The sequence below is a fragment of the Pelobates fuscus genome, chromosome 11, assembly GCF_036172605.1.
Source record: "Pelobates fuscus isolate aPelFus1 chromosome 11, aPelFus1.pri, whole genome shotgun sequence".
In the NCBI taxonomy this organism is placed as follows: Eukaryota; Metazoa; Chordata; class Amphibia; order Anura; family Pelobatidae; genus Pelobates; species Pelobates fuscus.
Genome location: NC_086327.1, coordinates 24,716,893 through 24,740,754, shown reverse-complemented (window position 1 = coordinate 24,740,754; position 23,862 = coordinate 24,716,893). Strand labels below are relative to the sequence as shown.

General features: G+C 46.8%; 1 protein-coding gene across 1 annotated transcript in view; it reads left to right on the top strand.

Annotated features, from left to right (window-relative positions):
• The window catches only part of PAFAH1B3 (platelet activating factor acetylhydrolase 1b catalytic subunit 3), a 24,090-nt gene extending 4,269 nt beyond the window's left edge, over positions 1-19,821 (top strand). Inside the window, exons 2-6 of the mRNA XM_063436058.1 lie at positions 14,011-14,097; positions 15,726-15,815; positions 17,171-17,287; positions 18,307-18,429; positions 18,994-19,821. Coding sequence (XP_063292128.1) covers positions 14,017-14,097; positions 15,726-15,815; positions 17,171-17,287; positions 18,307-18,429; positions 18,994-19,263 — 681 coding nt within the window. The 5' untranslated portion in view covers positions 14,011-14,016 and the 3' untranslated portion in view covers positions 19,264-19,821. The remainder of the gene's footprint in view (positions 1-14,010; positions 14,098-15,725; positions 15,816-17,170; positions 17,288-18,306; positions 18,430-18,993) is intronic.
• The last annotated feature ends 4,041 nt before the right edge of the window (positions 19,822-23,862 follow it).

The window sequence follows — 23,862 nt, the reverse complement described above, 5'->3', positions numbered from 1 at the left end:
AGAGAGAGACACACGCATCCGATGGATGGATGGAGGGAGAGAGAGACACACGCATCCGATGGATGGATGGAGGGAGAGAGAGACACACGCATCGGATGGATGGATGGAGGGAGAGAGAGACACACGCATCGGATGGATGGATGGAGGGAGAGAGAGACACACGCATCGGATGGATGGATGGAGGGAGAGAGAGACACACGCATCGGATGGATGGATGGAGGGAGAGAGAGACACACGCATCGGATGGATGGATGGAGGGAGAGAGAGACACACGCATCGGATGGATGGAGGGAGAGAGAGACACACGCATCCGATGGATGGAGGGAGAGAGAGACACACGCATCCGATGGATGGATGGAGGGAGAGAGAGACACACGCATCCGATGGATGGATGGAGGGAGAGAGAGACACACGCATCCGATGGATGGATGGAGGGAGAGAGAGACACACGCATCCGATGGATGGATGGAGGGAGAGAGAGACACACGCATCCGATGGATGGAGGGAGAGAGAGACACACGCATCCGATGGATGGAGGGAGAGAGAGACACACGCATCCGATGGATGGATGGAGGGAGAGAGAGACACACGCATCCGATGGATGGATGGATGGATGGAGGGAGAGAGAGACACACGCATCCGATGGATGGATGGATGGAGGGAGAGAGAGAGACACACGCATCCGATGGATGGATGGAGGGAGAGAGAGAGACACACGCATCCGATGGATGGATGGATGGAGGGAGAGAGAGACACACGCATCCGATGGATGGATGGATGGAGGGAGAGAGAGAGACACACGCATCCGATGGATGGATGGATGGAGGGAGAGAGAGAGACACACGCATCCGATGGATGGATGGAGGGAGAGAGAGAGACACACGCATCCGATGGATGGATGGATGGAGGGGGAGAGAGACACACGCATCCGATGGATGGATGGATGGAGGGAGAGAGAGACACACGCATCCGATGGATGGATGGAGGGAGAGAGAGACACACGCATCCGATGGATGGATGGAGGGAGAGAGAGACACACGCATCCGATGGATGGATGGAGGGAGAGAGAGACACACGCATCCGATGGATGGATGGAGGGAGAGAGAGACACACGCATCCGATGGATGGATGGAGGGAGAGAGAGACACACGCATCCGATGGATGGATGGATGGATGGAGGGAGAGAGAGACACACGCATCCGATGGATGGATGGATGGATGGAGGGAGAGAGAGACACACGCATCCGATGGATGGATGGATGGAGGGAGAGAGAGACACACGCATCCGATGGATGGATGGAGGGAGAGAGAGACACACGCATCCGATGGATGGATGGAGGGAGAGAGAGACACACGCATCCGATGGATGGATGGAGGGAGAGAGAGACACACGCATCCGATGGATGGATGGAGGGAGAGAGAGACACACGCATCCGATGGATGGATGGATGGAGGGAGAGAGAGACACACGCATCCGATGGATGGATGGATGGAGGGAGAGAGAGACACACGCATCCGATGGATGGATGGATGGAGGGAGAGAGAGACACACGCATCCGATGGATGGATGGAGGGAGAGAGAGACACACGCATCCGATGGATGGATGGAGGGAGAGAGAGACACACGCATCCGATGGATGGATGGAGGGAGAGAGAGACACACGCATCCGATGGATGGATGGATGGAGGGAGAGAGAGACACACGCATCCGATGGATGGATGGATGGAGGGAGAGAGAGACACACGCATCCGATGGATGGATGGATGGAGGGAGAGAGAGACACACGCATCCGATGGATGGATGGATGGAGGGAGAGAGAGACACACGCATCCGATGGATGGATGGATGGAGGGAGAGAGAGACACACGCATCCGATGGATGGATGGATGGAGGGAGAGAGAGACACACGCATCCGATGGATGGATGGATGGAGGGAGAGAGAGACACACGCATCCGATGGATGGATGGATGGAGGGAGAGAGAGACACACGCATCCGATGGATGGATGGATGGAGGGAGAGAGAGACACACGCATCCGATGGATGGATGGATGGAGGGAGAGAGAGACACACGCATCCGATGGATGGATGGATGGAGGGAGAGAGAGACACACGCATCCGATGGATGGATGGAGGGAGAGAGAGACACACGCATCCGATGGATGGATGGATGGAGGGAGAGAGAGACACACGTATCCGATGGATGGATGGATGGAGGGAGAGAGAGACACACGCATCTGATGGATGGATGGAGGGAGAGAGAGACACACGCATCCGATGGATGGATGGAGGGAGAGAGACACACGCATCCGATGGATGGATGGAGGGAGAGAGAGACACACTCATCCGATGGATGGATGGAGGGAGAGAGAGACACACTCATCCGATGGATGGATGGAGGGAGAGAGAGACACACTCATCCGATGGATGGAGGGAGAGAGAGACACACTCATCCGATGGATGGATGGAGGGAGAGAGAGACACACTCATCCGATGGATGGATGGAGGGAGAGAGAGACACACGCATCCGATGGATGGATGGAGGGAGAGAGAGACACACGCATCCGATGGATGGATGGAGGGAGAGAGAGACACACGCATCCGATGGATGGATGGATGGATGGATGGATGGATGGATGGAGGGAGAGAGAGACACACGCATCCGATGGATGGATGGAGGGAGAGAGAGACACACGCATCCGATGGATGGATGGATGGAGGGAGAGAGAGACACACGCATCCGATGGATGGAGGGAGAGAGAGACACACGCATCCGATGGATGGATGGATGGATGGAGGGAGAGAGAGACACGCATCCGATGGATGGATGGAGGGAGAGAGAGACACACGCATCCGATGGATGGATGGAGGGAGAGAGACACACGCATCCGATGGATGGATGGAGGGAGAGAGACACACGCATCCGATGGATGGATGGAGGGAGAGAGAGACACACTCATCCGATGGATGGATGGAGGGAGAGAGAGACACACTCATCCGATGGATGGATGGAGGGAGAGAGAGACACACTCATCCGATGGATGGATGGAGGGAGAGAGAGACACACTCATCCGATGGATGGATGGAGGGAGAGAGAGACACACTCATCCGATGGATGGATGGAGGGAGAGAGAGACACACTCATCCGATGGATGGATGGAGGGAGAGAGAGACACACGCATCCGATGGATGGATGGAGGGAGAGAGAGACACACGCATCCGATGGATGGATGGAGGGAGAGAGAGACACACGCATCCGATGGATGGATGGAGGGAGAGAGAGACACACGCATCCGATGGAGGGGAGAGAGAGACACACGCATCCGATGGATGGATGGAGGGAGAGAGAGACACACGCATCCGATGGATGGATGGAGGGAGAGAGAGACACACGCATCCGATGGATGGATGGATGGATGGAGGGAGAGAGAGACACACGCATCCGATGGATGGATGGATGGAGGGAGAGAGAGACACACGCATCCGATGGATGGATGGAGGGAGAGAGAGACACACGCATCCGATGGATCGATGGATGGAGGGAGAGAGAGACACGCATCCGATGGATCGATGGATGGAGGGAGAGAGAGACACGCATCCGATGGATCGATGGATGGAGGGAGAGAGAGACACACGCATCCGATGGATGGATGGATGGAGGGAGAGAGAGACACACGCATCCGATGGATGGATGGATGGAGGGAGAGAGAGACACACGCATCCGATGGATGGATGGATGGAGGGAGAGAGAGACACACGCATCCGATGGATGGATGGAGGGAGAGAGAGACACGCATCCGATGGATGGATGGATGGAGGGAGAGAGAGACACGCATCCGATGGATCGATGGATGGAGGGAGAGAGAGACACGCATCCGATGGATCGATGGATGGAGGGAGAGAGAGACACGCATCCGATGGATCGATGGATGGAGGGAGAGAGAGACACGCATTCGATGGATGGAGGGAGAGAGAGACACGCATCCGATGGATGGATGGATGGAGGGAGAGAGAGACACGCATCCGATGGATGGATGGATGGAGGGAGAGAGAGACACGCATCCGATGGATGGATGGATGGAGGGAGAGAGAGACACGCATCCGATGGATGGATGGAGGGAGAGAGAGACACGCATCCGATGGATGGATGGATGGAGGGAGAGAGAGACACGCATCCGATGGATGGATGGATGGAGGGAGAGAGAGACACGCATCCGATGGATGGATGGATGGATGGATGGAGGGAGAGAGAGACACGCATCCGATGGATGGATGGATGGATGGAGGGAGAGAGAGACACGCATCCGATGGATGGATGGATGGATGGAGGGAGAGAGAGACACGCATCCGATGGATGGATGGATGGATGGATGGAGGGAGAGAGAGACACGCATCCGATGGATGGATGGATGGATGGATGGATGGATGGAGGGAGAGAGAGACACGCATCCGATGGATGGATGGAGGGAGAGAGAGACACGCATCCGATGGATGGATGGAGGGAGAGAGAGACACGCATCCGATGGATGGATGGAGGGAGAGAGAGACACGCATCCGATGGATGGAGGGAGAGACACGCATCCGATGGATGGATGGATGGAGGGAGAGACACGCATCCGATGGATGGAGGGAGAGAGAGACACACGCATCCGATGGATGGAGGGAGAGAGAGACACACGCATCCGATGGATGGAGGGAGAGACACGCATCCGATGGATGGATGGATGGAGGGAGAGACACGCATCCGATGGATGGAGGGAGAGAGAGACACACGCATCCGATGGATGGAGGGAGAGAGAGACACACGCATCCGATGGATGGATGGATGGAGAGAGAGACACACGCATCCGATGGATGGATGGAGGGAGAGAGAGAGACACACGCATCCGATGGATGGATGGATGGATGGAGGGAGAGAGACACACGCATCCGATGGATGGATGGATGGAGGGAGAGAGAGACACACGCATCCGATGGATGGATGGATGGAGGGAGAGAGAGACACACGCATCCGATGGATGGATGGATGGAGGGAGAGAGAGACACACGCATCCGATGGATGGATGGATGGAGGGAGAGAGAGACACACGCATCCGATGGATGGATGGATGGAGGGAGAGAGAGACACACTCATCCGATGGATGGATGGAGGGAGAGAGAGACACACGCATCCGATGGATGGATGGATGGATGGAGGGAGAGAGAGACACACGCATCCGATGGATGGATGGATGGATGGAGGGAGAGAGAGACACACGCATCCGATGGATGGATGGATGGATGGAGGGAGAGAGAGACACACGCATCCGATGGATGGATGGAGGGAGAGAGAGACACACGCATCCGATGGATGGATGGATGGATGGAGGGAGAGACACACGCATCCGATGGATGGATGGATGGAGGGAGAGAGAGACACACGCATCCGATGGATGGATGGATGGAGGGAGAGAGAGACACACGCATCCGATGGATGGATGGATGGAGGGAGAGAGAGACACACGCATCCGATGGATGGATGGATGGAGGGAGAGAGAGACACACGCATCCGATGGATGGATGGAGGGAGAGAGAGACACACGCATCCGATGGATGGATGGATGGAGGGAGAGAGAGACACACGCATCCGATGGATGGATGGATGGAGGGAGAGAGAGACACACGCATCCGATGGATGGATGGAGGGAGAGAGAGACACACGCATCCGATGGATGGATGGATGGAGGGAGAGAGAGACACACGCATCCGATGGATGGATGGATGGAGGGAGAGAGAGACACACGCATCCGATGGATGGATGGATGGAGGGAGAGAGAGACACACGCATCCGATGGATGGATGGATGGAGGGAGAGAGAGACACACGCATCCGATGGATGGATGGAGGGAGAGAGAGACACACGCATCCGATGGATGGATGGAGGGAGAGAGAGACACACGCATCCGATGGATGGATGGAGGGAGAGAGAGACACACGCATCCGATGGATGGATGGAGGGAGAGAGAGACACACGCATCCGATGGATGGATGGAGGGAGAGAGAGACACACTCATCCGATGGATGGATGGAGGGAGAGAGAGACACACTCATCCGATGGATGGATGGAGGGAGAGAGAGACACACTCATCCGATGGATGGATGGAGGGAGAGAGAGACACACTCATCCGATGGATGGATGGAGGGAGAGAGAGACACACTCATCCGATGGATGGATGGAGGGAGAGAGAGACACACTCATCCGATGGATGGATGGAGGGAGAGAGAGACACACACTCATCCGATGGATGGATGGAGGGAGAGAGAGACACACACTCATCCGATGGATGGATGGAGGGAGAGAGAGACACACACTCATCCGATGGATGGATGGAGGGAGAGAGAGACACACTCATCCGATGGATGGATGGATGGAGGGAGAGAGAGACACACGCATCCGATGGAGGGAGAGAGAGACACACGCATCCGATGGATGGATGGAGGGAGAGAGAGACACACGCATCCGATGGATGGATGGAGGGAGAGAGAGACACACGCATCCGATGGATGGATGGAGGGAGAGAGAGACACACGCATCCGATGGATCGATGGATGGAGGGAGAGAGAGACACGCATCCGATGGATCGATGGATGGAGGGAGAGAGAGACACGCATCCGATGGATCGATGGATGGAGGGAGAGAGAGACACGCATCCGATGGATCGATGGATGGAGGGAGAGAGAGACACGCATCCGATGGATCGATGGATGGAGGGAGAGAGAGACACGCATCCGATGGATCGATGGATGGAGGGAGAGAGAGACACGCATCCGATGGATGGATGGATGGAGGGAGAGAGAGACACGCATCCGATGGATGGATGGATGGATGGAGGGAGAGAGAGACACGCATCCGATGGATGGATGGATGGAGGGAGAGAGAGACACGCATCCGATGGATGGATGGATGGAGGGAGAGAGAGACACGCATCCGATGGATGGATGGATGGAGGGAGAGAGAGACACGCATCCGATGGATGGATGGATGGAGGGAGAGAGAGACACGCATCCGATGGATGGATGGAGGGAGAGAGAGACACACGCATCGGATGGATGGATGGAGGGAGAGAGAGACACACGCATCGGATGGATGGATGGAGGGAGAGAGAGACACACGCATCCGATGGAGGGAGAGAGAGACACACGCATCCGATGGATGGATGGATGGATGGAGAGACACACGCATCCGATGGATGGAGGGAGAGAGAGACACACGCATCCGATGGATGGATGGAGGGAGAGAGAGACACACGCATCCGATGGATGGATGGAGGGAGAGAGAGACACACGCATCCGATGGATGGATGGAGGGAGAGAGAGACACACGCATCCGATGGATGGATGGAGGGAGAGAGAGACACACGCATCCGATGGATGGATGGAGGGAGAGAGAGACACACGCATCCGATGGATGGATGGAGGGAGAGAGAGACACACGCATCCGATGGATGGATGGAGGGAGAGAGAGACACACGCATCCGATGGATGGATGGAGGGAGAGAGAGACACACACACACAAAAACTCATCCCATGGAGAGAGTAACACTCGGATCCCATGGGGGCGTATTAGGCCCTCTGTATAAGAAAGCATTGCTGTAATGTTTTCCTGTAGGGATTTTGCTGACGCTGGATGTCTTCGTGCAGAGCATGAGTGTAAAGGATCCTGTTATCCCTGTAGGACCGATCCTTGCAGCTTCTCCCGAAATCCCAGCAGAATAAGAGTGAAGTAGTCATTATAGCTCCCAATTTCCCAAGCATGAGTCGAGACTTCATGAAGGGGTAAAACGATCTGCTTTAATGCTGGCCACAGCTCGGCCTTTTATGATGGTCTCCCAGCAAGGAAACTCCCACAAGGGGACCTTGTGGAAAACTGTGACACAAAATACAGAACCATTCCGTTTACAGTATAATTATTTTTTTAAAATTCTTTATTTTTGTAGTGCGTAAGTTAATAACAAACAGTTGAGAGGTACCCCAAAGGCATTCCTCCAACGTAATGTTGACAGATGAACATAGAGGTACATGTGAAAGCGAGCACAAATTTTAAATTTAAGGATTCTCTCTAGAGACAAGCTAGACAAAGATTTAGGCTTATAGCAAAGAGATGACACGGTAAACAAATGTCAGTATTCAGTAATGAGACAATGGATTAAACTAGATTAAACTGTTCTAACTGACAGCATTTTAGGTTAAGGCATGCAACTGATAACTTCAACAGAGGTATAATGCTATCATACACCTCTCCATGTAAGTAGGTGGGTTGCAGGCTATTCATGTATGTCTGATTTATGTAGAACAGTAGAGTCCACTTTGAGTTATCTAGACATGTGGGTGCGTAAGTGAACATAGGGTTAACAACATGCTTTGAGAATGTGAGGTGAGCTTAGATAGTGTGAGAGATAAGATCATACGATTATATGTTACTAGGTAGAGTGGCCGCTGAAGGGCATTTTAAACTTTGCGGCATGGTATAGTCTTGGGGTAAAATGGTGGCCATCAATATCATGGAGGATTCAGAGTTAGGCAACACAGTCCACTGTCCTTAGCGAGTTTCTGGCTCAGCCGATCCCCTTATTTGGGAAGCTCTTGAGGCATGTGAAGAGGTGGGCGGCTTCTCTATTCTCCTCCGTGGGGGGTCCCAGCGCCTAACAGGTGGCCCGTGGACGGGAGTGGCTGCTCAGATCTCTCTGCTTGGCCTCCGCTTGTTCTGGATGGTCAGAGGTAAGTTTGTGGTGTATTCTTCTGTGCCGGCTGCATTCAGCTACTCTCCGCCGTTTCTTAATTGCCCGCTGCTTTGTGGGATGTCGACTGGTTGGTTTGAGTACGGCAGTTTTTAGCCCAGTGTGAGCCATGTCCCCTGGATTCCTCGTTTTTTGAGCTGCCTTCCGGCTGGAGGGGTTGCAGAGTGGGTGCACACCCGCTTGGGTCCCTCGTCTGGGGTGGGTCGTGCGCGCCTCTGCCGGCGCGCTCTCCCGCTTCACATGTGAGACTTGGGGAGGAGGCCTGTGCTGTATGTTTCTCCAAAATGCATGGCAGATTTGATTGAATCTATTCTCAAACCGCCGTCTCCATTGCTGGAGCTCCAGATCCTCCTTGGTTTGCTTGGCGCGGTGGCCATCTTGGGCACGTCGCGTGGCTTGTCGTCGGACAGTGATTCTCCCCCTGTTGGGTGAGCATGCATCTCCAGCGGGGACTGGGATATCCCCTCCGGTCCTCCCCCGGCGATCAGGTTGCTTGGCATGCTAGGCCTCAGATGAGGTTCCCGGTCAGACGGCTGCGATTGCATTGTGTGTGGTATCAGAACATTCAGCGTCTCTTCGCCTTTCTGCCAGTGGCCCGGTTTGTGTTTTTTTTTTTTTTTTCTGGTCTGTGATCTGTCGTGTGTCCGAAAACAGTTCCAGTGCGTCGGCGACCATCTACCGCTGAGCGTTTGACGATCTTAAAATGGCCCCCGCCACGTGTTCGGCAAACTAACGCAGACCACCACGCCTTTCAACAATTACTTGCAGTTAACCGCGAAGGTCTGGGTGGTTAATGGGCTGCACACGACCCTGGTGGGGGGGGGGGGGAGGTCGGGTGGTTCGGGAGTTTGTTCGGCTCTTTTACAAACAACACGAAATAGCCAAACATACGAATATCATACGAAATGCTGTTTCCCTGACTGTCCAAACAGGGGTTGCGTTACAATGAGGACATGCAGCATCAATTAGGCGACCAAAAGTCACTGAGCTAGTTCCTCTAGTTGGTGTCTGAGCACCACTAGTGGCAGTCCTAATCCTGAAATTTAACTATTGCAGTTTCTTAGAGACTGCAGTAATTAACATTGCATGGTTAAGGGGACAAGGTCACTACACCCAGACCACTTAAGAGGTCTGGGTGCCTGTAGTGTATCTGGACATCTCACTGTGGAATAGCTCCAGTCGTTTCCAGTAGGAGAACCTAGAAGTCTCTGTAGAGTAAAGCACAGCCAACGCAGGCATGTTCTCAGCTGACACCCCTTAGCCAATGGGCACGGAACTGTGTGCCAGTCACCTAAGGATTTGGTCCCACTAAACAAGGAAACCATTGGACTTTTCTTTGCCTTGGATTATATTGCGATTTGTCTCATTCAAATCTTGCCACGTGCGTACAAACTGGTTCACCGACCCAGTGATTGCTTCAAAATGCTTTCACATCCTGAAAACAGACAGAATGGGGGAACGGACAACCGCTGAATACAACAGGCACCCCCACAAACGTGATAGCTACCTTGTATGTGAACGGTTAAGCACAACAATGCAATCAACTGGAACATTCGCACTTATCAAATGTTAGCAACAACCGCACACTACTTGTAATTGTAAATACTGTTCTGACCAGGCAGGCTGTGCACTGCAGGCCTATGTCATTCTACTTTACCCTACTTTGTCCTATAATGACTTTCACTGTCCTACTCTAAAATGTTATTTCATTATACTTGGAAAAACAAAACTGACAAAGAATTTTTACAAACAAAATGCTTGCCCATGCAGGGTTTAATAATAACAAAGTATTTTAATATTATTATTATTGCCATTTATATAGCGCCAACAGATTCCATAGCGCTTTACAGTATTAGAAGAGATGGGGGAATTTAACTATAAATAGGACAATTACAAGAAAACTTACAGGAACGATAGGTTGAAGAGGACCCTGCTCAAACGAGCTTCCAATCTATAGGAGGTGGGGTATAAGACACAACAGGACAGGAATTTGCAGTCAAACAAGGTGGGAGTGAAGCAGAGCTGGAGGAGAGAGTAAAGTGCTGCCCTATAAGAGAGAGCAAGAGACAGGTGTATAAGGTAGAGGTTACTCTGGGAGGCCATAAGCTTTCCGAAATTTAACCAGGAAAGGTACATTCAGATTACTCTGGTTTTCAAGTACGTCCTGGGGATGTTACCTTGGCCCAACATCCAGGGGTTGTTACTGTAATATGCATATCGTGCCCCACAAGCAAACATTGTAGCTGTGTATAGTTGGATGTTTATCCTGAGATTAATGTTGCATTGCAATGATGTGATGTATTTAATGTCATTCATTCTGTAATGTATTTAAGCTTTATGTTATGTTATATCATGGTACTCTGTGGCTAACCAGACATTCCTGTATAACGTATTTGTTCAAATATTCTAGCAGTTTCTATGTTTATTATGGTAACATTTACACTTTTTTTACATTTTTTTTTTTTTTTAAATTGCATGATAGGATTTTTTAGTTACATTAAAGATAAACTGTCTCCTTTGGTTAATGCTAATAAGCAGTGAGTCACTTGTATAAGGTGATCTGGGAACCACGGCTGTTATCTTATAACAAATAATTCGTTTCAAAACTCAATTATTCCCTTTTTACAAAAAACTTGACTCCAAACACTCAAAGTTCAGACTGGCACACCTCCAGTTTGTGGCAAATACATTATCCTTCACCCCAGTAATGGCATTGAAGTGTGTCCTGGGTGAGATGTACAACAATATGAATGAAATGCACACTGACGTCCAGAGTACGTGTGTGATGTAATTCACAGTTTAAATTTTATATATATCTGTAGATCCTTGCAGTCAGGCTATATACAAATTTACGGTCCGGTGAAATATAACCAGGGCTCCAGTATCCAATGGTTATATGAAGATGGCTGCACTCTCGGTCCTTAATAAAATCCAAATTTTATTTCAACTTCATTAAATTAAAGATCAACATTTCAGTCCCTTTGAGGGACCTTCTTCAGGATCACAAATATTGTGTTATAATTGTGATCCTGAAGAAAGGACCGAGAGTGCAGCCATCTTCATATAACGTGTGTGTGTTACAACCAAAAAGTAAGTTTTTGTTGGTTATGGGTTGTGTCATGATATTTGTCCCTTATCAAACACCATGTGACTGGTCAGATAATGGGTAGGGAGAAAAGGTAAATGCATGGCCTGTTTCCATTTAAACCCGTCCTAGAAGGTATTTAAAATGTTTAATAACCTGGTGCCAATTTAAAAAAATATATATGTATGTATGTGTGTGTGTGTGTGTGTGTATATATATATATATATATATATATATATATACTACCACTCTAGCCCTTTACTACAAAGCAGTGTTAAGTTTGTCCGATTTAGTCAACTAAAACCATTCAGACGACTAAAATGTTTTTTTTTTGTCAACACTATTACTAAAACCAAATAGAAATTTCCCGCTAAATTTTACCACTGGGGGGAAAGACACATGGGTGGACTGGGGGGGAATGAGACACATGGAGGAGAGGTGGGGGGGAGACACATGGAGGGGCGGCTGGGGGGGGGGGAGAACGAGACACATGGAGGGGCGGCTGGGGGGGGAGAACGAGACACATGGAGGGGCGGCTGGGGGGGGAGAACGAGACACATGGAGGGGCGGCTGGGGGGGGAGAATGAGACACATGGAGGGGCGGCTGGGGGGGGAGAATGAGACACATGGAGGGGCGGCTGGGGGGGGGAGAATGAGACACATGGAGGGGCGGCTGGGGGGGGGGAGAATGAGACACATGGAGGGGCGGCTGGGGGGGGGGGAGAATGAGACACATGGAGGGGCGGCTGGGGGGGGGAGAATGAGACACATGGAGGGGCGGCTGGGGGGGGGGAGAATGAGACACATGGAGGGGCGGCTGGGGGGGGGAGAATGAGACACATGGAGGGGCGGCTGGGGGGGGGAGAATGAGACACATGGAGGGGCGGCTGGGGGGGGGAGAATGAGACACATGGAGGGGCGGCTGGGGGGGGGGAGAATGAGACACATGGAGGGGCGGCTGGGGGGGGAGAATGAGACACATGGAGGGGCGGCTGGGGGGGGGAGAATGAGACACATGGAGGGGCGGCTGGGGGGGGGGAGAATGAGACACATGGAGGGGCGGCTGGGGGGGGGAGAATGAGACACATGGAGGGGCGGCTGGGGGGGGAGAATGAGACACATGGAGGGGCGGCTGGGGGGAAACGAGACACATGGAGGGGCGGCTGGGGGGGAACGAGACACATGGAGGGGCGGCTGGGGGGGAACGAGACACATGGAGGGGGGTGGCTAGGGGGGGGACGAGACACATGGGTGGGTGGAACGAGAAATATGGAGGGGCGGCTAGGGGGGGAACGAGACACATGGGGGGGGGTGGAACGAGACACATGGGGGGGTGGAACAAGAAATATGGAGGGGCGGCTGGGGGGAACGAGACACATGGGGGGGTGGGTGGAACGAGAAATATGGAGGGGCGGCTGGGGGGAAATGAGACACATGGAGGAGCGGCTGGGAAGGAACGAGAAACATGGAGGGGCGGCTAGGGGGTAACTAGACACAGAGGGATACGAGGGGTGGCTGGAGTAGGAATTGAGGCAAATGGGGGCTGGAGGGAAATAGGCAAGGTGCTGGAGGGAAGAGACATACAGACAGAGGCTTTAACTAAAACTATTAGATTTTAGTAGCGTTGACTAAAATCTTCAGGAGATTTAGTAGACTAAAACTAAAACAATTCATATGACTAAAATACAACTAAAATGGCTTTTTAGTCAAAAGACTGACTAAAAAGAAAATGAAATTTGCCGCTAAAATTAACACTGCCACAGAGAAACTGTTACTGTGGCTTTTTTCATAGAAAATGTGTTTTCAATTTTTTTTAAAAAAATGTTTCTAGAATATTGTATTACAAGTTACTATTTGTCGAAATCGGATCCATGTAGTTACTGTCAGATGCCTCTGACATGACACAACCATTCCTAAATGTAGCAATATCCTACACCCCCTTCCTGCCCATAATTGTCATATCTTTGGGACATTGAGTAAATCCTATCTCTCCTTCTTATCGCTGACATTGAGTGTGTGTGTATTTACTGGTATCTCGTACTGCAGTCAGGCCATGCAGTGTAGCCTCTGCTAGTCTCCCCGTCTCCCCACTGTAATTCTGATCCATTGGTTGGTTATTGTAACCCCTGATTTATCCTGTCCATGTAGGACACCATGTGTGACGGAGAGCAAAACCCCGCTGCCATTCCCACTGCGATGCCAGACACTCAAGGCGATGGGCGTTGGATGTCACTGGTAAGTGCTGCTCCTCCCCGTCGTATGTCAAGCCAATCTAGCCCGCCATCGTTAATTGTATTTTGTATTCCCAGTTCTAGCACCAAAGTAATTACTGTGCATGCAGAATATGGACCAATCATGGCTAACTTTTGACCCTGCAGTTATTGAGGTCTATGTTTCCCAATCTGTCCGCAACAACCAGAAGGACACGTTACCCGTTACCCATAATTAGTAAAGTTCTAGTATCCGTGATTGACAAGTTCCAGGAGCAAAGTCAGCTGTTCTCATTAAATCATATTGCAGTTTTATTTAACAGTCTATGAACACACAGCATTTTTGTCCCTTGCTCAAAACTGTTTTATTATGTCACCCATAACACTCACAGGGGTTTGTTTGTTTTTCAAAGTGAATTTCAGGTTTCAAGGAACACCACAAACACCTAAAGCACTTAAGCTTGCTGTATGACTTTATGTGAAGAATGTGTCCCCATTTTACAAAAGTGCAGATTTCTATAGAATTTTGCACTTTGATAAATTAACCTTGTTACAACCCCCTGGCTGTTAATCAAACAGATCATGTTACTTCCTGGTTTGGTTAGCTCACTGGAACTAAACTAAAGAAGCAGCAATAGTCGAGAGCACCTGCCTTGCAAAGACTTATCTTTGAGCTGCAATGGGAAGTCTGAGCTGGATTAGAAGGGGAGGGCTTGCAAAGGCTGCAGATAAGAGATCTGCAGCTTTTGCAAACTCTTTTCATATACATATACCAAAGAAGAGAAAAACTTGTGAATATCATATGCTGTGAAGATAAATCTGAATTCAAAAGAGAAAAAAAAAACAAATGGCAAAATGGGGTAAAAACACCCCTTCTTACTTCTATAGGACTCGGGGATGCCAGACACAGTAACTCCAAATCCTTGTAAAAATCTAACAAAAGAAAAAAATGCCAAAAACAAGCTCCTTAATATAATATACACACACTAAAATAAATTAAAAATAATCCAGTGAAGTATTCCTCTAAGGCAAGAGTAGCAGAACTGAAAGCATAGTTGACTAATGCCTCGTTTCCACTGAGTGTATCGGTTCAGTACGGTTTGCAATTTTGGGTGTTTCCATTATGAAAGTAGTCCATACAAGTGAACCGTACTGATCCATTCAGGGTCCTGCTTCAGATGTAGGTCCATATGAAATGGAACGGTTCGGGTAGGGCGGAGCTACTATACAATCCATTGATTGGTGGACAGGAAGAGCATTTTTTCTAAACCCCGCTTGGCCCTGAAAGGTGTGACTTGCAGTGGAAACGCTCACCAGAATGGGCTTGTCCATTCTAAACCTTCCAAACTGTACCAACCCGAACCGATCCGCTCAGTGGAAACGAGGCATTAGATAATTTTTCCAGTTCAGCTATTTTGACATTAAATATAAAATTTATTCTAGTGAATTTATGTAATAAGTAACTATATGTAACTGATCAAGGAATTTAAAAGAACTGGACAGAATTTTATGTAAAAATAGCAAGATATGTTTTCCCCATTTCAGCTACTTTGGCCTGAACAATACAATTCCTTTTATTCACCAACATGGAAGGAATCAAACTGCTCCGCACCATTAAGATGCTAACTGTACACGTTTCACTTTGTCTTTCAGCACAACCACTTTATGACAAGCAGCAAAGACAAGGAACCGGAAGTGGTGTTTATAGGGGATTCCAATGTCCAGCTCCTTCACCAGTTCGAGGTAATATCCTGTGCACACACAGTCTATGGGATGTGAATACCTCCCAAGTGTCCCTATTTTGGAGGGACAGTCTCTTTTCTGATCCCAAATCCTATAGTAATTTTATTACGGCAGGTTTTCTTTACTGCATTTTGATTTCTTGCTCACTATATACGAGACGCACACCCTCTTTGTTCCTTATGGGATACTTAATACCTTGATTTAATCATATCATTATTTAATTTAATGCATATCATTATTCCGTTATTTTACCCTACCTGTGTGACAATATGCATATGTAATATTCAGCCCCTTAAAATAAAGAATTAAAAGAAAAAAAGTAAGCCCCTATTCGCTGGAGATGCAATAAGCATCTTGGCACTCTTGTACACGATTGGTGGGATTGCAAAATGGTTAAGGAACTATGGACGGAGACTTTTACGAAGGTAGAGGTTTCCTCACCATTTATACTAGATTTGTGGAATTCACACGTCTTGTTCCAACTTCAGATGGAGGCATTACTTTATAGGTCTCAAGGTTTTGACCCAAAGAAACCGTATAACTATGCAGTTTGGCTAAAAAAATAACTGGTGGATCTTTACTGCCCCTCAGTTTATCTCCTAGAATTGAGGCAGTTCCCCCAAGGTGGTGTGTATATAATTGCTATTGTATCTGTTTGTCTTTATGATAATGTGACTATTTATGGGGAGGCTTTGCTTCTGTGTAAGTTTATGAAATAAACAGTGGTCCGGGCACTCAAGGCGATAGCCAAAACAGCCATTTTATTGGACCAAACAAATAGCAACGTTTTAACCCTTCCTGTTCTTTGTCAAGCTTGGCAAAGACCCAGAAGGGTCGAAACATTGTTATTCATTTGCTCCAATAAAACTGCTGTTTTGGATATCGCCTTGAGTGCCCGGACGACTATTTATTTCATGTACTTAACACAACGTAGGGTTTGGCCATCCCCGGATCTGGTGCACCTCGGCAGCCTAGTGAATGCGGTTTCCTTCATTCTACTACGATTGATACACTTTTGTGTATGTTTAATGTTGTTCTAAGTAAAAAAAAAGAAGAAAAAAACTTAGATATTAAAAAAACAATAATTTTACAGTGCTCTGTAACCTGCTGACTGTGCGACATGCTAGAATGTATCTTAAATGTTATTGTATCCACACCGATTGTAAGCTCAGTGGGACAAACCTTTACTGAGCTTGTGCTTGTGGTTGATTTTTGATTCTTTCAGATGTATTTGTGTGTTTTAGTTCTTGAATAAAGCACTGTGTGGTGATTGTGTAAACCAATATCTAGTGTAGTCAATCTCAAAGAACATTACGGTTTGGAATAGGAAATTGATGCCATGTGTTTCTTTTTAGATCTGGAGGGAACTTTTTTCCCCGCTCCATGCCCTGAATTTTGGTGGGGTTGGAGATGGGACTCAGCACATTTTGTGGCGTCTGGAAAATGGGGAATTGAAGCATATTAAACCAAAGGTAGGTGAGGAGAGAACTGTGCAATTAATGTACAGGGAATACGGTGAGATATATTCCTTTAAAGACCCCAAAGTTTTTGTTTTGGATAAATCCAAGATAGGCCAGCATGGCGTCCACCGAGTTCTGCTCCCCGCCTCCATTATAGCTATAGTAGAACCTGTTAAGGAGCTTGCGTTGGCTCTCCTAAGCTAAGCCTCTAGATTGTAAGCTCCTTCGAGCAGGATCCACATCAGCCTATTGTCCCTGTAACAAGTTATCTCATTTGTTGTTAAAATTAACTCTTTATGATATTTTGAAGCATTGTGGAATAATTTGGCGCTATATAAATTCTGATAATGATAAGCCTGGTGGTGCAGGGCTAGTTCATTGGCTGAAAGTATCTTCTGATCACTCTCAGCCAGTGAGCAAAGCCCTGCACTGCTGGTTAGACTAATTACTAAGGTACTCCAGGCACCATAATCACTACTGCATGCTGTAGTGGTTATCATGCTTGGAATGTTAATTGATGCAGAACAGGCTGGATATCTAGGGAGCCATTGCATTTTGTGTATCCACAAATGCAAGCTTGTCTTCTGGATATCCATAGAAGGAATATTTTAAAGCAGGTTTGGCCAAAAAGAAGCTCTTAAAACTGACAAAGCAACATGGGATTGATGCTCTTCTAGTTTTTGGCCATCCCTACAGCCAATGTTTCTCTGATTTGTTGCCACCTGTGCCATTGGTGAGATAAATATCACTTTCATAGAGCTACAAACATTTTCTTTATTTGCTGAAGTGAATATTGGAGGCAGTGGTCTTGTCTTTTATTAATTTCCATCAGATATAATGTGACCTACCATTACAACATGAATTCTCTTTTCCTCTGAGCAATTCCACTGACACCACCCCAATTGTCTGTTTTTAGTAAATGTTCTTATTGGGATATTGTCATGTGGAACAAATGTGTTTGTGTTTTGGAATGTTTTGTAATCCTGTATGAAAGCATAGTATTTATTTATTTTGTTTGCCTCCTTTTTCAGATCATCGTGTTGTGGGTAGGTACATATAACCAGGGTCACAGTGCCGAGCAGATTGCGGGTGGAATTGAGGCAATCGTGGCGAGTCTGGGCAAAAGTCAGGTTCAAGCCAAGGTCATCGTTTTGGTGAGAACTGTTTCCTAACCCAATCTTTGCCTATTTTGAAAGGATTTCAAGGAACACTCAAAGCCTAACAATCTATGTTCATTTATGTTCTATGTTCATTTTTATTTATATTCTAAATGTACTCTAGTTATTAAGTTTTACTAGGTTTGGTTAAATTTTGTAACGTTCTAGTTGTGTCCTCCTGTCATCACTGATACTAAAAACCTTTTGTAGATTTATGAAGTTATTTGTACCCAAACTGTGATGAAATGAAAGTCCTGGCACATCATCTCTCAGGGAAGGGGATTATGTTTTGTGCTGCCAGTATCCGTAACCATTGCTGGGTTTATTTTTGCATGTATCAGTTATTACATTTGTGATTTTGTGAGATCCCTTAAAGTGGTACTATGAATAGAAAACTGTGCAATACTTACCCATGAAACTCGGATTATTTTGTGGTTCTCATGGCATTTTGTGGTTGTTTGGCTCAGTTAGCTGTTACTTACACAGATACCATCCATCATTTAACTCCTACTGATGGAGAAGAATAATATCTGCTTTCTTACACCTGTTGTTTCTCTGCAGGCTTTACTTCCACGTGGTAAAAACCCAAATCCTCTGCGGGAGAGGAACATGCGTGTCAACGAGCTGTTGGCCAAAACATTGCCCTCCAAGCCCAATGCTATTCTCCTGAATGTAGATCCAGGTTTTGTGCATTCCGATGGCACCATCAGTCACCACGACATGTATGATTATCTGCATCTGACCCGGCACGGATACGCACGCGTGTGCCAGACCCTGCACCGCACACTACTCCAACTAATGGATGGTAGGGTGAAGACCACGGAACAATAAACAAACCCTTTGGAGAAGGGGTTGGAAAGGCCAGAGGACCAGAACTGCCCTGGAGGGATGTCGGGGCGACACCTTGCCAGTAAACTACAGAAGTCAAATGTCCCCGACGAGGCATGCGCTGATGTAATCTTTTCCATAGGGTACAAGATTGATGTTAAATTAGATGACGGGTAACAACTTCTCTTGGTTCAGTACAGGCTATTTGCTCAGGGGTTCTGTGCACCTACCACGTTCTAGGATCCTACTTCTTCCACCCCTTCTAAAATGACCTAATGCTACATCTCTTTTGTTTTTATGTCCTTTGTACAGTATATGTTATGTTGACGTTTTTGCTTTTGTATAATTCATGAAAAATATTGTAGTTTTTTTTTTTGTCACTTAAAAAGTGAGAGAACATATTGACCAAACTTGATGACCCCAAGGTGCTCTGTCTTGCTCCAAGTTGTCCTTCCAACTAGAAACCTCCTACAGCTTTCCATAAACTGTGTATACATTTTACCTTGTTGGCATTTATTTCTATTATTTAAATAAACTAACAGCATTGTATGCCAGTTCTGATTACTATCTCCTGTTTCCGTTACTACAAACCACGAAAATAATAAAATGGTTGTGATAATTGTGGGTTCTGAAGCAGAATTTGTCACAACATGATAATCTCTTTGCTATATTATGTGACTTGTAGCAGTGTAAAATATCCTTTCATAGTGGCGTTGTGTGTGGGAAGCTCCGTTTAGCCAGATATGTCATGTCGCAATGTCATCAGGTGTTTACATTTTTGCTGTTTGCTGCCAATACATTCTGAAAGAATCTTGGCTTCCTCACATCTCGTCAATCTCTCCATCCATACTGCTGCCTGTCATTGCCCAATTTCACCCATCCTTTCGCTAGCTTACAAACTGGTTTGGCTGCAATCTGTCAGGTACAGTAAACCACTTTGCATTCCTCACTTAAAGCCTCTCTGTCACTACTACACTATTCACATAGTGACAGATCTGCTGTAAAATAAATCAATAAAATAGGCAATGCTTTTAACCACACATTTTGTTAAAGAACAGTAAAATGTTGCACCTTAATGTATGTTAGGATCATAGGAGGTGGTTGCATTTCGACTGCCACTTTTGTATTTGTCATAAAGAGACAGGATTACACACTGAAGTTCAATTGTTGGGCCCACGTAGATGAACTGAAAATATCTAACTCGGAAATTGTTTTTTTGATTTTGATCTGGCTTTTTGAGGGGCTAAAAGTAAAAATTCCTGACAATTCACACTTCAATGAAAAAACCTAGAACTCTGTCTAAAGAATTCACATATAATCTAAATATACCTTAAGTGAAGTGGTGTCTAGATGCTTAACCCCTTAAGGACCAAACTTATGGAATAAAAGGGAATCAGGACGTGTCACACACGTCATGTGTCCTTAAGGGGTCCTTCCATAACCCTTGTTTTGTACTCAGCTGCCAAGAACGCAGATTGCAATCCCTCGCTGTCACCATGCAAACTGACGTGTCACTTTGGAAAGCGCAAGCCTTTTTGAAAAAGGAAAAACAAAACAGGCCATTGGGTATGGGAGTACTGGCTATTCAATCTATCTTTGTTAAACCAGTGTTCTGGAATATTAATTTGTTTGGTGGTCCTCCTTTTTAGTGCATTCCTACTCATTGGCTTTAACAGGTGCCCAGCACTTTTACTTATCCGTAGGACCCAACATTTTGTTTTGGAAGGTAAGGGTTTGCATTAAATATGTCAGACCATTGTTTCAGTTCTGCTGTGCACCAGACCAATTGTTTGCAAAATACTATTTACACAATGCTTGTTTTCCGGTACAGTAGTGTTTGTTGCCTGCTAGTGGGTTGTAGCAAAGATACCCAATAGCTGAGGAATGAATTCTATTTCAACCCTGAATATTCGAAATGTGGGGACCGGCTGTTTGTTACCTTTCACTCTCCAAGGACTTAAGATTATGTCTTATAGATCACATCTTATGGATCTATTGCATTGTAGCTGCTGGACAACAATTCTCGCCATCCTCCACTTACGATAACATCCATTCCCATACTCCGGTGTGGCAATTCACTTTATTTCCCAGTTTAATGATTAACCCTGTATGCATCTATCATTCAACTCTGATTTATTTCAATGCACTACACCATGTGAGGACAGTTTTGTTTTGACAACCATGATGCAATATGCCTATTTAAAAAAAAAAAAAAATAAACATCTAAAAAAAATATATATATATATATAAACATTCAAACTGCATTAACCAGCTGAGCTGATCATGGGATGGTGGGGGAAAGGGAAAAAAGGTATTGGTGATCCCATGGTATTTAATTGGAAAAATAATCTTGACTCAACCTCATTGTTTTATAATAGATGAACACTCCAGATTTAATTTTACACACAATTTAGTAGATAAACTCTAAAGAAAACACGCATGTCTGCAGCGTTAGCAAACCCTCAGTCTGTCTTTTTTTGGGAAATATACAATCCAGAGACTTTTCAGTAAGAAGGGCTCATTTAAAAACCCAGTGCATCCACGTGCGGAAGTAAAAGCAAACCTTGCTGTTGGTCTGAGAGAGGTGTGGATCCCCCTTTATACATTTTTATAACAGACTCCAGCCACACAGACTACTTCAGATATTTCCGACAATCCCATGTCACATGCAGAGTCCATTGAATCCTCAGATAAATCCACAGTTTTGTTTTCTTTCCCTTATTGGATAAATACCATCTGCAAATTAAAGCAGGAACTTTTTGTCTGTGATGGAAGGTTAGTAAGAATCCAATGAAAGCATTTCCATCCCATCACAATTTTAAGAAAGCCATGTCAAGAGCATGGCAGGCAACTGCTTAAACTATACATTAAACATTTTAAAAACATGTCCGTAGTAAGAGAAGACCAGACAAAACTGAAAGATCGACCCACAGTGGATATTCATATCACCCTGCTGGAACAGAAAACCACTCTACCAGTGTGGGGGCACTAATGGTATTCAAGATATGGACAAGAGGGTTGAGATATGTCTGTTTATGCCCGGTACATAGTAACACACTCATTACTGGAGCTTCAGCAGCAATGTCCCAGAGATGCTGGTTCCTTGGAATAGACCTTTAGTGAGTCTAGAGAAGATCCATCCAAAATCCTGCAGAACCTATGGTTAGAAGCAGATTTTTTGGTAAAGGCTACTCCTGGGGCAGCCAAACTATCAGCAAAACCTATCGGATTGCCAACCATGGTAAAAAGAGCTGCCTGGCTAAAGCATTGGACAACAGTATCTAAACATGCCTTGTGTGACCTCCCTTTTTAGCAAGGGCGTTTATGTGGTTCCCAGTTGGATGATGATCTTACACATGTTGCAGAAGAAAAAAAAAAGTTGCCACTAGACGAGAAATGTGAAACGAATAATGTTTTGCTAGAGAGACAACCTTATATGAATTCCTTTTGCAGATTTGGATATAGAGGCTCTCCTGGACAATCTTATGAATTAAGATCCAAGGATAAAGGATTCAACCCAAAATGCAAGAAGAAATTCTGACACCTGGCCAGTTGTAGGCAGGCTTTCAAGTTTTTTTTTTTTTTTTTTAATCTTACACTGAAATACAAGAACTGCACTTAATTCACATAAGCAGGGACATAGGTGGGCCCACTCCTGGTGCTACCACCTACCCCAAAGTTTGTTAAATACCCGTTGAAGAAAGAAGGTCTAAGTACTCCAATGCTCTGTAGGCACATTAATTAGGTTTCCACCTTGTTCCTAATAAATGTGCCCGTAATGCACATCTTCAACTGGTATTCATTTTTTTTTGTTTTAGAGAGATGGAAACAGATCACAGAAAACGCCAGAGAATAGGAATTGGTTGCCTTCCTCCTCCTCTCTCTTCACCTTCTTAATAAAGTACAAAAGCTCTCGCTGAGGAATGTAGTAGAGGAAGTAACAATAGCAGAAAGGTATAAAGAAACATACTTACATACAGGCCTATTCTGGATTTGAAGAAAGTACATAAACAGGTGGTGAAGAAGAAGAGATGCAGATTTCTAGCAAGCAGGCAAGTTCTCCAAATTTGTATACACCAAAGCTACTATCAACACTTCCCTTTCGTCTGTCCTGTCCTCGGCCCCCAGAGTCTTCACAAAGGTTTTGATTGTCTTCAATGCATTCCTAAAAAGAAGTCTTTGTTGTCCCATATCTGGACGGCTAGCTAATAAAAAAAAAGAGAAGTTTCATCCAACCCCCAACCATAAACATAATTTTTGGCGGGCTAGTACTAAATTCCATCTTAATGTAGACGGTAGAAAGCTGAAACAAACACAAATCTCTTTGGGAGATAAAAAGTTCTGTACAATCACAAAAGCCATAAAAAGGTTAGGACTCTTGACATCCTCTACTCCTGAGATCAGGTGGGTCAAAGCCAGGATGAAAAGTCTACAGATAAGCATTCTAGCATAGTGGGATCTTAGAGATTTCTCACTAGATCAGTGGTTCCTAAACCAGTCCTCACGGTACACCAACAATCCAGAATTTATGTATTTCCCTGTTTAATTCCAATGGCGATACTGACAAAACCTGAACTGTTGGTGGGTCTTGAGGACTGGTTT